The 14,537-nt window shown below is 49.1% G+C and overlaps 1 protein-coding gene across 1 annotated transcript in view; it reads left to right on the forward strand.

The window, feature by feature from the left end:
* LOC137419578 (5-hydroxytryptamine receptor 3A-like) overlaps window positions 1–14,537 on the forward strand; it is a 71,279-nt gene that overhangs the window by 46,672 nt on the left and 10,070 nt on the right. Inside the window, exons 8-9 of the mRNA XM_078771065.1 lie at window positions 1,898–2,111; window positions 4,778–4,921. Of these exons, the coding sequence (XP_078627191.1) occupies window positions 1,898–2,111; window positions 4,778–4,921 (358 nt within the window). The remainder of the gene's footprint in view (window positions 1–1,897; window positions 2,112–4,777; window positions 4,922–14,537) is intronic.

The following is a 14,537-nucleotide window of genomic DNA, read 5'->3' on the forward strand; positions in this document are numbered from 1 at the left end:
CGCTCCATACTATTCCGAGACCATGCTTCTGCACAACTAATCTTGGACTTATTTCATATCCATGAGGAGGGGTGCTGCCCAAATCAAAAACAACTTCTAAACTAGAACAGCACGCAGGAGAGAGCACACCTCCGCCTGGTTGGCCGTATCACTCAATGGTGAAGAATCACTTAAAAAATTATACTAGCCGGATCCGGATCTTCACCAAAATGGAATCGATTCTTCCTTGTCACACACACAACCTGTCCGACAAATTTCGTCCAAATCTGTCCATAACCTTTTGAGATGTCCTGCTACGTATCGGTTTTAGCCCTATCTCTCAATGGTGAAGAATCACTTAGAATAAAACAAACAAGCGTTACGCCTGGGTCCCCCGTCGGTGAAGTGATGCGAGTTGACAAAGTGGAAGACGCAAGGCTGCCATCTTGGCTTTTGACGTGGCGACCCAATTTTCAATAGCGTTCTTCCTTGTGCCGAGATACACCCACACACTAGATTAGAAGTTGGTACTTCGCTTATTTTTCAAGATATTCCGCTCACAAGGTTCAGACATATATATGGTGGCGGCCATCCTGGATTTTGACGTGGCGACCCAATTTTCAAAAGGGTTCTTCTTTATGCCGAGATACACCCAGACACCAGATTACAAGTTGGTACTTCGCTTATTTTTCCAAGACATTTCGCTCACAAGGTTCAGACATATATATGGTGGCGGCCATCCTGGATTTTGACGACGTGGCGACCCAATTTTAAACAGCGTTCTTGCTTGTGCCTAGATTCACCCACACACCAAATTAGAAGTTGGTACTTCGCTTATTTTTCAAGATATTCAGCTCACAAGGTTCAGACATACATGGCGGTGGCCATCTTGGATTTTGACGTGGAGACCCAATTTTAAACAGCGTTCTTCCTTGTGCCGAGATACACCCACACACCAGATTAGAAGTTGGTACTTCGCTTATTTTTCAAGATATTCAGCTCACAAGGTTCAGACATTCATGGCATCAGACGTACATGGGGGCGGCCATCTTGTATTTTGACGTGGGTTGCACCCACACACCAAATTCGAATGCGGTCCTTCGCTTACGCACGCACGCACGGACGGACGGACACACGGACGGAGGGGAAAACCATAGTCCCCCTTTCGCTCCGCGGTGCGACGGGGGACAAAAAAAACCTCATATCCGAATCCATATTCAGATCTTCACCAAAATCGAATCGATTCTTCTTTGTCATACACACAAGCTGTCCAACAAGTTCCGTCAATAACCTTTTGAGATATCGTGCTATATAACGTTTCTGGCCTGATCTCTCAATGGTGAAGAATCACTTAAAAATTAAATAATTCTCATATCCTAATCCATATTCAGATCTCCACAAAAATCGAATCATTCTTCCTTGTCACACACAACCTCTCCACCAAGTTTCGTCCAAATCCATATATAACGTTTTGAGATATCCTGCTATGTATCGTTTTTGGCCCAATCTTCAAATGGTGAAGAATCACTTAAAAAATTCTAGTAGCCGGATCCGAATCCGGATCTTCAGCAAAATCTAATCATTTCGTCCTTGTCACATACGCTACATCGCTGCCAAATTCCGTCCACAACTTTTTGAGACATTTTGTTCACAAACGGACAGACAGACAAACGGACAGACGGACAGGGGGTGAAAACATAACCTCCATCCACCTTTGGTGGCGCAGGTAACAAGGCCTCCGCTGACGAATTAAATAAGAGAAAAGAGAGAGGAGGCAGAATGCTCATGGCGAGTAGTGTGGGAGGGAAGAGGAGGGTTGAGTTTCCGCCATATTTGCAAGAATGACATAATTACCACTGAATGAGTTTCATTAGAGAATGACGTACTTACCATGCAAGGCATTTCATTCATTTTTCAGTTGCATTTAAAACACGCTCCGCAGTGGACCATCATGACCCTCCTGGTGCCGAGCATCCTCATCATGGTGGCAGACCTTTTTGCCCAGCTGATGCCTTTCACCAGAATAAACGATCGTCTTTCGTGCCAGGTCAGTCTGGTGCTGGGATTCTCAGTCTTTATCCTCATCCTGGCTGACAACATACCTGCGCGTGCCCAGTGCACACCACTCATAGGTGAGATAACCCCTGTCTGTACACCTTTGCATTTGAGTACACCCTTACTTTGCATTTGAGTCCGCTTGTTTGTTTGTCCGCACACAATAATTATGATTTTTCTCTGCAACTTTTGGTCCGATTGACAGGAAGTTTTCACCTTCGGTGCATCTCCTCCTGTAGAATTTTTATTGACAATTATGACGTCATATGCCACGTGGTACGGGCGCCATCTTGGAAAAACTTTGCACCTCTATCTCCGAAATCGCTGCATAGACAAAATTGAGACGGCTCATTTTAAAGAACTCTCCATGGGGAATAACATATGTTAATGATGATGACCTCCATCATGACGTCATAATTCGAGAAGTACAATACTTCATCCGAACAAGATTAAACTTCTTCAGCGTCATCGAGGGATAAATTGGTGGAGAATGTTTTTCATGATGACGTCATCGGTCATGTGGTTTGGCCGCCATATTTGTTTTAACACAAAAGCCTTAAACACCACTAAAAACATGTCCTTGCGAGGGTCTGCAATCTCTGATTGCTCTTTCTTGGTTTCTAACTCTGCCACCAAAGTTGGATGCAGGTTATGTTTTCACCCCTGTCTGTCTGTCTGTTTGTCCGTTTGTGAACAAGATATCTCAAAAAGTTGTGGACGGATTCAGACGAAATTTGGCAGAGACGTAGCGTATGTGACAAGGACGAAACGATTAGATTTTGGTGAAGATCCGGATTCGGATCCGGCTACTATCATTTTCTAAGTGATTCTTCACCATTGGGAGATCGGGCCACAAACGATACATAGCAGGATATCTCAAAAAGTTGTGGACGGATTTGGACGAAACTTGGTGGACAGATTGAGTGTCTGACAAGGGCGATTCGAATAGATTTTGGTGAAGATCTGAATATGGATTCGGATATGAGAATTATTAAATTTTTAAGTGGTTCTTCACTATTGGGAGATCGGGCCAAAAACTATACAGAGCAGGATATCTGAAAAAGTTATGGACGGATTTGTACAAAACTTCTTGGACAGGTTGGGTGTCTGACAAGGAAGAATCGATTCAATTTTGGTGAAGATCTGGATCCAGATCCAGCTAGTAGAATTTTTAAAAGTGATTCTTCACCATTGAGTGATATGGCCAACCAGGCAGAGGTTGCTCTCTACTGAGTGTCGTTTTAGTTTTGTAATTGGAATGCCATGTCGTGGTAGGACCTATTAAGCTGCTCTACACACCTTAACATGGTGCGCATTTAGAAACATGGGAATTCTTCCGGATTATTTGTAGTTAATTAACCTAATCAAGTCAGTATATCATAAAAATCATTCCTGTGGATCACATTCCACATGAGAAAGCTCCAATAGAACTCCACAAAAAATGCCTCTCAGAAACACACACACACACACACACACTTCCGCCCCCCCCCCCCTCCACACGCACACCCCAACCCCCCCCCAACCCACATACATACATATCCACCCCCCCCCAACCCACATACATACATATCCACCCCCCCTCCCCCCCCCCCCCCCACACACACACACACACACACACACACACACACACACACACACACACACATCTCCTCATCCATTTATCGTAGATTCCTCAAGTGATTTGATCGCCAAGTTGGTTGAGGACATGAAGCGCATGCTTTTCTCTGCCTCATGTAGGTGTGAAGCATCTATTTATTACGTAGCAGGGTTGGGTGTGGGATTGAACTGGTATATGAACATGATGTGTAATCATTCCCCTTTTTCAATTCCAATGATCAGTCCCATTCGGTAAACTTCCCATCCAAAAGTTCTGCATCTCACGGAACATCCTCCACTAAAAGTAAACTAAAACTGACGGAAACTTTAGGATGGAAATTAACACATTTAACATGGAATAAAAAATTGTCCCATTTAAGAGACCATGACAGGTTGGAGGCCGCTCTGTATCTACCACCTCTCTTTTGTTCTTGCACCCATTGCCCTCTCTTGACTCTGTCCTTCCCAGCAGGGTGCACACTGCCAGTAACCCTCTTCTTCTTCTTCTTCAACTTCCCAAATTCCACACCCACTGCTCACCTCCACTCAATTTATTCATCCTTTCTCTCATCTGTGGAAGCAACTTCCCAAGTCTGTTCGGTCCCAGTCTTCCCTCCAGGGCTTCAAGCAAGACAGCTGTTCACCACTACCCCAAGTCATGCCCCATCCATACGTCTCTTCGACCCTCAAATGACTCCTATTCCCAAGCACTTCCTTTTCCAGATTTCTTGTTTCTCTTTTTTTTTTCTCTATCTCTATCTCTTATCTCTTATCGTTTGTTCGTCATCGGTTGGTTTGTTGTTTTTCTGTTTCATCCACACCTACCCCTTCTTCTTCATGCTGTGTTTCATTCCGTTTGTGTGCAGCTTGTTCTCCCATATGTGTCCTCCCGCTCCCCTTGATCGCACTCTCACTTCCCCTGAAAACACTTGGAAAAGCCAAGAGGACTCTGTCCTGAGAAATGGGAGATTGAAGCTTCATTTTGAGGGTTTTGAGTCGTTTTAAAAACAGAGGCGGAGGGAAAGGGGGGGGGGGGTGGTGAGGTGGGAAGGAGGTTAGTCCGGTATTTGCATGATCAGGAACATGTCCCAAATTCCAGGCCATGTTTATCTTATTTTACCCACAATTGTGCCCCAACCTTATGCAGCGCAGCACTTCATCTCAAGCCTCTCATTTCTCGTGCTGAGTCTCATTCACTCCATGATCGTCGTCAACTACAGTTCATGGAGCACACATCCACCATTCATTGTGGTGCACCTGTTGAAAAGAGTGTTACGGTGTGAAAGCCAAGGTATGTTTATAACTACCTTGTTCCAATAAGGTGATGCACATTTTCACAATATTACATTATTTCGACACATTTTCCACATCATTAAGTCGAAAAGAAGAATGACATAAATCATGAATTTCTGTGCTTTTCCTGAATAAATGTCTGTTATAGTAATTTACCCAAAATAATTGCTGTTAATTTATAAAGTTCTGACCTGAATTTATAGATCTGAATTTATAGAGTTCTGACCTTAAAATCATATATATATGTATATATATATATATATATTGTTACAGACACGACTTTGATGTTAAGGTGGGCCGAGCGGAATGGCCGCCGTGTCCGCACAAATTACCCGATTGTACTCGAACGTCGACGAAGCCGCGCTACGCTGGCTCAATAGGAAAGAGAAGACACCCGGCTGGGTTATAATGACACAATACGACACCAGGGGTTCAGTTCTCAAGACCTCCGGAGGAGGTTATATTAAGGCGGAAGGTTAGATTACAAGGACGAGAGGTACATCATAGGAAGACAGGCACTTAGACACAATCTTATATTATTCCCGACAGACCACAGAGAAACAGGACAAAAACTGACTCACACGGGGATTGATGACAAGGAAAGCGGGTATTCGATGGCCAGCACAAGGTGCACCTTGTGCTCAGGGACAGGATGGCGCGGCCCAACAGATGCAGGAGGTCTCTCAGCGCTCGAGGTGGCGTCTTGTCGTCTCAAGCTGGGGGCGCATCTGACGTCACGTCCGGCAAGCGGCTGCGTATATCCGGCGGGGAGTGACACGCCCTCGGCTCGTTAGCTCCGCCTCGTGGAATCGGCACGTTGCTTCTCATTGGGTGCGTGCGGGGGGGGTTACTGGCTCCGCCCCCGACGAGGAGCTGACAGCCAGCCCCTTCGGGGTAACCCCGTGGAGCGCATGGTCTGGAGCTAATCGAGCCGGTGTGAGGACGCATCCTCCCCCGCTCCGCCGCCATCCCCTCTGTTGTTGTTGTAATTGTTGTTGTAGTTGTTGTTATTGTTGTTGTTTGGGGAAGAAGATGGGAGGAGGTATGGGAAAGGTCCTAAACTCACTACTGATGCCATATAATCACATTCTGGTGCAACGAAGAGTCATAATTAATGGAAACGAGGCCTTAACTGACATAGATTAAGAATAACTAGGAAGATGTCCGAAAGTTGTCTACGTGTGGTGCGGTGGACCTGGGCACGACATTTAATGGGGGAATAAGGGGAAGGTCGGCTCTACTGATTGTTATTTACATGCAATGGGACTAGGGAATGGGGGACTGGGGAAAGTTGGGGAGTATTGGAGAAAATAGGGGAATATTTACAAGCGGATATGGAGGCCAAATTCCATATTCGCAACATTGCACCCTTCTCTACCCTCGGGGCGTCCCGACCCGATAAATTTTTACCTACTTTAGTGTGGCACGCAATGTAGTTCCCTCTACTATTAACTCTACCCTGAGTGCGACAGTTTTACAGATATTCACAAATGAGTAAATATGTCCCCCTGCGACGTTGCACCCTTCTCCTCACAGAAACACACCCACAGGATAACCGAATCCGGAAAGAATTCTCAAACTAAACATACAGCCGGTAGGGAGCATTATTTACAAGACTATGCTGCTATTTACACTACGATCCAGGACCTGTTTTTGGAGGAACACATGCAGATGTTATGCATAGAGAGAGCGCGCTTGCCAGCATCGATACACCAACCCACGAGTGCTCTGTGGCCGACGGCCTTTAATAACGTGCAGAGCACCCTTTCCCAGCATCAAAAGCACCACCCCACCACCAATCGGTGCAGTCACCATTGTTCATTGGAATAAAAATAAATTCGACAACCCCTAACCCTGCAGGTGTCTCTTGCTCTTCTTGTGGTGCACTTGGTGTTAATTAACAGTGGTTCACCTTTATGGCATAGGTGCCACGTTGACCCATAGGTCCTTCCACGGGTGGTGCTTGGCCGCAAAAGAGCTGCGGTCCATTGTGGGTGGCCACAAACATTGCGGTCCATATGGTGTATCGATCCAGGCAGCCAACAGCGAAAGTGCAGGCCCACAACTGCGTAGCCAGCACCTCTCTCTCCTCTCTCTCTACCCCAAAGCCAGATCCTCGGAGGTGGGAGACAAAAGAAGAAACAAGTGAGTAAGGTGGTAAGGGCGCAAAAGTGCACGCAATACAAGATGATGCACACTGGGGGCACATGGGAACCAGGTGAGACAGGTACGTTCCTATCGTACGCCCCCCCCCCACCAGGTAACCTACATGGCCCCTCCCTTACCCCTTACTGTATCCACAAAACACAACACTACCCATAAACATCTACTTTACAAATCGACAAACATCCCTACTGTCTTCCCCGTTCCTCCCATAAACCAAATTCGTCTTCTCTCCCTCCTAACCAATCAAATTTGCCATTTTCAACTCTCATCAAAATTTGCCATTTTCAACTCAACATCAAAATTTGCCATTACCAATTCATCATCAGTCCCTCCTAGGGAGGGAGAGATGGAATCACCCCAATGTCTCATCCACGTCGTGATGCGTCTCACAAATCCACAGCAATTTCATTTCCTGCACAAAACAAAGAAAACACAGGTGTGGAGTCATCATCATCACCACAGGCAAGTGGCTGCGTATGGTGCGACAGGTTCATCAATCCTAACTATCTCCTAAATGACTTTAACAACTTTACACTACCCGGGGTCTTTCTCCGGCCAAACCATTGGCCCTCTTACGCTATGGGTTCTAAAAACCAATTCCCATTGGCCAAACTGTGGTGCTCTTCAATTTGGGGTCTCACTCCCCCGATTCATCTCCCGGTGCCCTCGTACAATTTCTGGGCTGCGACGTGTACCTCTCCCAGTGGGTCTACCCACCTGCACACCTCCACCACTGCAGTTGCCTCCGAGCTTACCTGCTCCTTACCCTAACCTAACTACCAGGGGAAGGCCCTCTGGCTCTCTCCCCACTCCGTGCCCTCTCTGGCACTGGGCTGCCCGATCCACACCCGGGATCCTCAGGCACCCACTCACAACTACCGGCTCCCAGAGCCCACCTGCGGCCTCACCTGGCCGACATCCTCACAGTGGTGGAGTGCCCAACCAACTACACACACTAACAGGCTACACGCCCAGCCATTTCCACAACACTAATGCACCCATTCACAACACCATTCTGCAACCGCACCACAAATGCCAATATCCAACCACAATTTACCTGCACCCTCTACCTAACACTTACACTACCCGCCCCGGGTGCTCGTGAAAGGGGTCCACTCTTCCCCCATCCACACCTTCGCACCATGCACACCACTCCGTACCACTTACTCCAACTCTCTCCACACACCTGTACCTGCACACCTGTGCTCTCACACCTGGTGCCACCTGCACCCTTCTCTCCCCAAGCGCATTCGCGCTGATCCACACACTCACTACTCATACACTGCTCCACACACCTGTCCAGTTGCACACCTGTGCAATCACACTTGTTCAATCCTCACACACACAGCATCATCTCAGCTAACTACTCCCTTCTGAAACTCGCGCTTCCCAGTCGTCCCTTTAAACTATTGCGCTCCCACGTCATTATCATCCATACTAATCTACCTGCGTCCCCACTACAGGTATCAGTCACTAACTAAACTTAACGTTACCTAATGTCATCTTCTCTAGATCCCTATCAATATAACCTAACCCACCCGGGCTAGTTTTCACTGCCATACACCCCATAAGCTATTGCTCCTTTGCCCCCCATGGGAAGGGTGGCAGGGATGCCATCCCACCACATCGGGGGTCTCTCACTACCAATTTTGCACATCAAATTTCAACAAATCAAAAATTTGCCAATCACTACCCATCATCTGCCAATCACTACTGCCAATCCCTTGCCAATCGTCAAATTTTGTTTTTCTCTAATTTTGGGTCCAAAACACTAACCTCATCACCCAGTCTACTCACTAATACCTCTCGGTGCGCCAATCCCTGTCCAAAGCCCGGCTTCGTAAAGCCAAGCAATGGATGCTGGTTGTTTTGTGCCAGCGGCTGGATGCGTCCGGCACTCGGTGCAGGGACGGGGGCTTACCCGGGCCGAGATCCCACGCACCACTTCGGCGTGGAGCCATCCAATGTCCCGATCTCGACCTGCCGGAATGCCTCAACAAAAGGTGGTCGCCATGACGACCCTTTCTATCGGGCTGCCAGCTCCGCCTAGTGGAGCCTGGACGCGGCCGTTCAAAGCGAGGCCCGGCACGCACCGAGGGCCTGCTTCGGCTAAAAGTCGCTCTAACCTCTAACCCGTGTAACGTCGATGCTTCACCTGGACGCTTACACCCCGCAGCCCGTTCCTTGCTCACACATCCAGCCGTCTCCATGCTCCTCGTCGTACCTTTCCTTACACACCCAGGTACTCTCATTCCACTCACAGACTTGGTCACACACCTGACCACCGAACACTTTGGCACACATTCGTTGCTCGCACACCTCACCAATACACCGCTTCGCGCCCCCCTCCTCGGTCACCTCCTCTGTGACAATCACAGGTGTGCCCTCATTCGCACACCCAACCACGTGCCTCACCACCAACTCCAGCGTGCATTCCCACTCACGCTCTACCATTCCAGGTGTACATCCTTCCATCCCAGGTGTACATCCTCGCTCACCTGTCACAACCAGCTCACTCTCCTTGTCACTCTCACTACTCTCACCTCCACTCGTGACAACGCACTCACCCTTACTCTTGACAGCACACTCTTTCCCCATGCACCTGTCCATCACACACCTTTCTCGCGCACACTCTCCCGTTACACCCTCTGTAACACTCACCACAGGTGGACACTCTTCCTTACTTCTGACAGCGCACTCTTTCCTCATGCACCTGTCCGTCACACACCTTTCTCGCGCACACTCTCCCGTCACACCCTCTGTAACACCCACCACAGGTGGACACTCTTCCTTACTTCTGACAGCGCACTCTTTCCTCATGCACCTGTCCGTCACACACCTTTCTCGCGCACACTCCTGCGCACACTCTCCCGTCACACCCTCTGTAACACTCACCACAGGTGGACACTCTTCCTTACTTCTGACAGCGCACTCTTTCCTCATGCACCTGTCCGTCACACACCTTTCTCGCGCACACTCCTGCGCACACTCTCCCGTCACACCCTCTGTAACACTCACCACACCGCGCTTCCACGTGCTCCCTCGCACACGCGCTACGACCGACTCACTCTCGCCAGCACCCTCACTCCTTGGCACGCACTTTTTCCTCACACACCCCAGAGTCGGACTTTCTTGCACACCTCCTCTTTCGCACACCAGACCTGTCGCACACTTCACCCACGGCCTCTCACGAACACCCGGGTCCATCTCGACCCCCAAGCTTCTTAAATCCCCTGGCGCATCATACGCACGACCATATTGGTCACCACTTACACCGGGTCCTCTTCCTCTTCGCTTCTCCTCCATCACCTGCGAATCCCTCATCCGGTTAATGAGCACACCACGATCCAAACACAGACTTTGGACCAATTCTTTTATCTCCTCTTTTATCTCTTTGTTATCCTCTCTCCGTCGCTTTTTAATTTCGCTCATCCCTTCTTCCACTTCTTTCTGTGTCGCTTTCAACCCTCCTAATACCGCAGTGTTCCTTTGAACCTGCTCCACTAACTCCGTCTGTCCCACCGTCAGCTGCTCCACCTCCTGCGTCAGGTCCTCTATGCCCCCTTGTAACTTTACAGTCCCCTTTCTCACCTCCTTCTCCATGTGCTCCTTACAGTGCCTCACCTCCTCGCGCACTCCTCCGACCTCCTCACTCACACCTCTTCTAATCTCCTCTCCCTCTACCCCATTTTTCACTCCCTCTATCTGATTCTCCTGGGCAGCCATTCTATTTTCTACCCCCATTAACCCATTTTTCACCTCCTTTATCCCGTTGTCTAACCCCTCAAAATTTTTGTCTACCTTCTCACCAGTACCCCTCGCTTCGTCCCTCCTTACCCCCATCTGGCTTCCCATTACCCCCAATCGCTCACTCCGAGCCCTCGCTTCGTCCCTCATTACCCCCAGTTGGCCCTCCAATCGCTCACTCCAAGCATCCATCCGGTTCCCCATTACCTTCATTTGCTCACAATGAGCATCCATCAGATTCCCCATTCTGTTTTCCCTTTCTTCATTATACTGGACCACAAGGGCCGTCATTTGTATACAAAACGAGTTCCAATCCATCGGGGGCGCTGCCACGGTCGCTGGCGCGGTGATCAGCGAGGCGCCATTTTGCGCGCCCGCTTCTTCGTGCGTGACGGCGCTATTTTGCGAACCTGCCGCCCTCACTGCTTCGCTCTCCTCCTGTCCCTCATTTTGGTCCTGGATCGACCCTGCTTCACTCTCCCCTACCGGACCCCAGCTGTCTTGATCCGCCATAGCGCGACTTGCAAAATTCGAGTTTCGTAAAACAAATACAAATTTCGGCCGCTCCAAATTTTGACCAAATTTTTTTTTTTTTCCTCTATTCGTTTTTTTTTTTCAAAATTTGGTCGGGCCTCGAATCTCACTCCCGACACCAATTGTTACAGTACTAACACAATTGGTGTCCAAAATTTGGGCTAAATAAATTTAGTCCCAGGTTCGAATCCCATCTCCTGACTACCAATTGTTACAGACACGACTTTGATGTTAAGGTGGGCCGAGCGGAATGGCCGCCGTGTCCGCACAAATTACCCGATTGTACTCGAACGTCGACGAAGCCGCGCTACGCTGGCTCAATAGGAAAGAGAAGACACCCGGCTGGGTTATAATGACACAATACGACACCAGGGGTTCAGTTCTCAAGACCTCCGGAGGAGGTTATATTAAGGCGGAAGGTTAGATTACAAGGACGAGAGGTACATCATAGGAAGACAGGCACTTAGACACAATCTTATATTATTCCCGACAGACCACAGAGAAACAGGACAAAAACTGACTCACACGGGGATTGATGACAAGGAAAGCGGGTATTCGATGGCCAGCACAAGGTGCACCTTGTGCTCAGGGACAGGATGGCGCGGCCCAACAGATGCAGGAGGTCTCTCAGCGCTCGAGGTGGCGTCTTGTCGTCTCAAGCTGGGGGCGCATCTGACGTCACGTCCGGCAAGCGGCTGCGTATATCCGGCGGGGAGTGACACGCCCTCGGCTCGTTAGCTCCGCCTCGTGGAATCGGCACGTTGCTTCTCATTGGGTGCGTGCGGGGGGGGTTACTGGCTCCGCCCCCGACGAGGAGCGGACAGCCAGCCCCTTCGGGGTAACCCCGTGGAGCGCATGGTCTGGAGCTAATCGAGCCGGTGTGAGGACGCATCCTCCCCCGCTCCGCCGCCATCCCCTCTGTTGTTGTTGTAATTGTTGTTGTAGTTGTTGTTATTGTTGTTGTTTGGGGAAGAAGATGGGAGGAGGTATGGGAAAGGTCCTAAACTCACTACTGATGCCATATAATCACATTCTGGTGCAACGAAGAGTCATAATTAATGGAAACGAGGCCTTAACTGACATAGATTAAGAATAACTAGGAAGATGTCCGAAAGTTGTCTACGTGTGGTGCGGTGGACCTGGGCACGACATTTAATGGGGGAATAAGGGGAAGGTCGGCTCTACTGATTGTTATTTACATGCAATGGGACTAGGGAATGGGGGACTGGGGAAAGTTGGGGAGTATTGGAGAAAATAGGGGAATATTTACAAGCGGATATGGAGGCCAAATTCCATATTCGCAACAATATATATATATATATATTGTTGTGGTTTTTAGAACCCTCACCTGCAAATAATTACTTGTAAATATCCCATTATTAAAAGGTTAAAGGTAGCACCCCTAGTTAGTCCACAAGCAACATGTAGGCCACCATAGGACTTTAGTTATTTCATTATTATGCGTTTTAGATTAGGCCGTGTTTCCAATAGTTGAATCTGCGTTGCGTCAATCAAATAAAATTAGGCCCATTCCGTTCATTTTGCGACCTCCCTCTCCAAGCGACGACATTACGCGCCCCTACAGTCGGTGCCTTAGCGTTCGTTCAAGCGCCGCCATAAACCATGCGGTCAGGCCCGAGGAAAAAGGGGGCGGAACGCCAAGAACAAGGTATGGCCTGTCAACCAGCCGTCAAAGGCGTGGCCGGTAAGCCCTCACCAGCCAACCAGGGCTGATGTAACATCACCGACAGGCGTGGCCTTGAGGCCCGTGTAGTGATCGCGCGGAGAGTTATAAAAAGGCGAGCGCAAAGCCCTTTCACGGACTTATTCTGTGGCGCTCAGGCGAGAGGACTTACGTGGAGTTGAAGGCGCGCGCATTACCGAGAAGACTGATCCAGGAGCGCACATTTGCGAAGGAGAGATACGGCAGCGCTCGCATTGCGAAAGGCTTATACGGCAGCGTTCGCATTGAAAGAACAATTGGAAGAAGGGCGCGCTTGTTAAGAGAACCTTGGAGAGGGTGCGTTTGGCATGAGCGTGCACTTATTACGTACGCTGCGGGACACCAGCCTTCCCCCCCGCTATATGTAAGGTCCGCTTGCGTTCCAATCTACGCGGAGCTGCCTGCCGGGTTTTCGCCCACTGAACCGGAGCTTGGACTGGAGCCTCACCTGGAGCCTGGACTCCATCGCCGAATGCTCTACCTGACCACCTACCAGCTACAATCCCCATGTGTGTGTCTGTTTGTCTGGGGTATAGAATAAGACTGTTTTCAGACTGCCCTGTGTCCTGCTTCTTCGTCTTCCTCTTGTACATCCCTTTCGTTTCCTCTTTCCTCCTGTATATTTGTAATAAATTGCCTTGTTCTTTCTTGGTTTTCCCTAATCCGATCGCATTCGTCCTTTCTCAATTGAGTGCCTGTGGCACGATTAGGAACCGCTCAGAATCGGGTTTAGTCTCATTGTTAACGGCTCGGATCGCGGATTGCCATCCGCTCGGCGTTTTCCATCGTATCCGTGGTTCGAGCGGGAGGTATTTCCCTGCTTTACGGTCGGGTTAGTAAGTAGGTATTTGGGACTACTTTGACCAATGACCCTAGCTAATACCGACCTGAAGGAGCGTTATAACTTCTAAGGACTCGGGTCGGCCAGATAAAAAGACAAGGGGATTAACCCCCCCTTGATAAGGGGAGCGCCGACCCCCGAGATTGGTGTCTGGGAATGGGATTTGAAGCCCGAACCAAATTTTTTATCATCTGAACAAAGTTGGTCAAAATTTCGAGCAGCCGAAATTTTTATTACCATCCAAATTAAATCGTGCCATGGATAACCAAGGCGATCGGATGCCAGTGGGGGAAGATGAGGGGGTAGAGGAAGGGTTAGAGGCAACCCAGGACCCCAGGGAAGAGGTGGGAGAAATGGAGGAGGAAAATGAAGAAGGTGCGGTAGTGGGGGTTGCAGGCGCACAAAATGGCGGCGCCTCACACACGGTCGCGGCAGCTGAGGCCGCTGTGCGACCCGGGTGCAACATTGAATTGTACTTAATTCAGTTAATGGAAAAAATAGACTCCCAAAAAGATGAGATGAAAGCTCAGGGTGAGCAATTGGGAAGCCAAATTGGGGGGTTAGAAAGTAAATTGGGGGGATTAGAGAACAAATTAGGGGGCC

This window comes from Myxine glutinosa, chromosome 1, assembly GCF_964187855.1.
Source record: "Myxine glutinosa chromosome 1, kmMyxGlut1.1, whole genome shotgun sequence".
Classification (NCBI taxonomy): Eukaryota; Metazoa; Chordata; class Myxini; order Myxiniformes; family Myxinidae; genus Myxine; species Myxine glutinosa.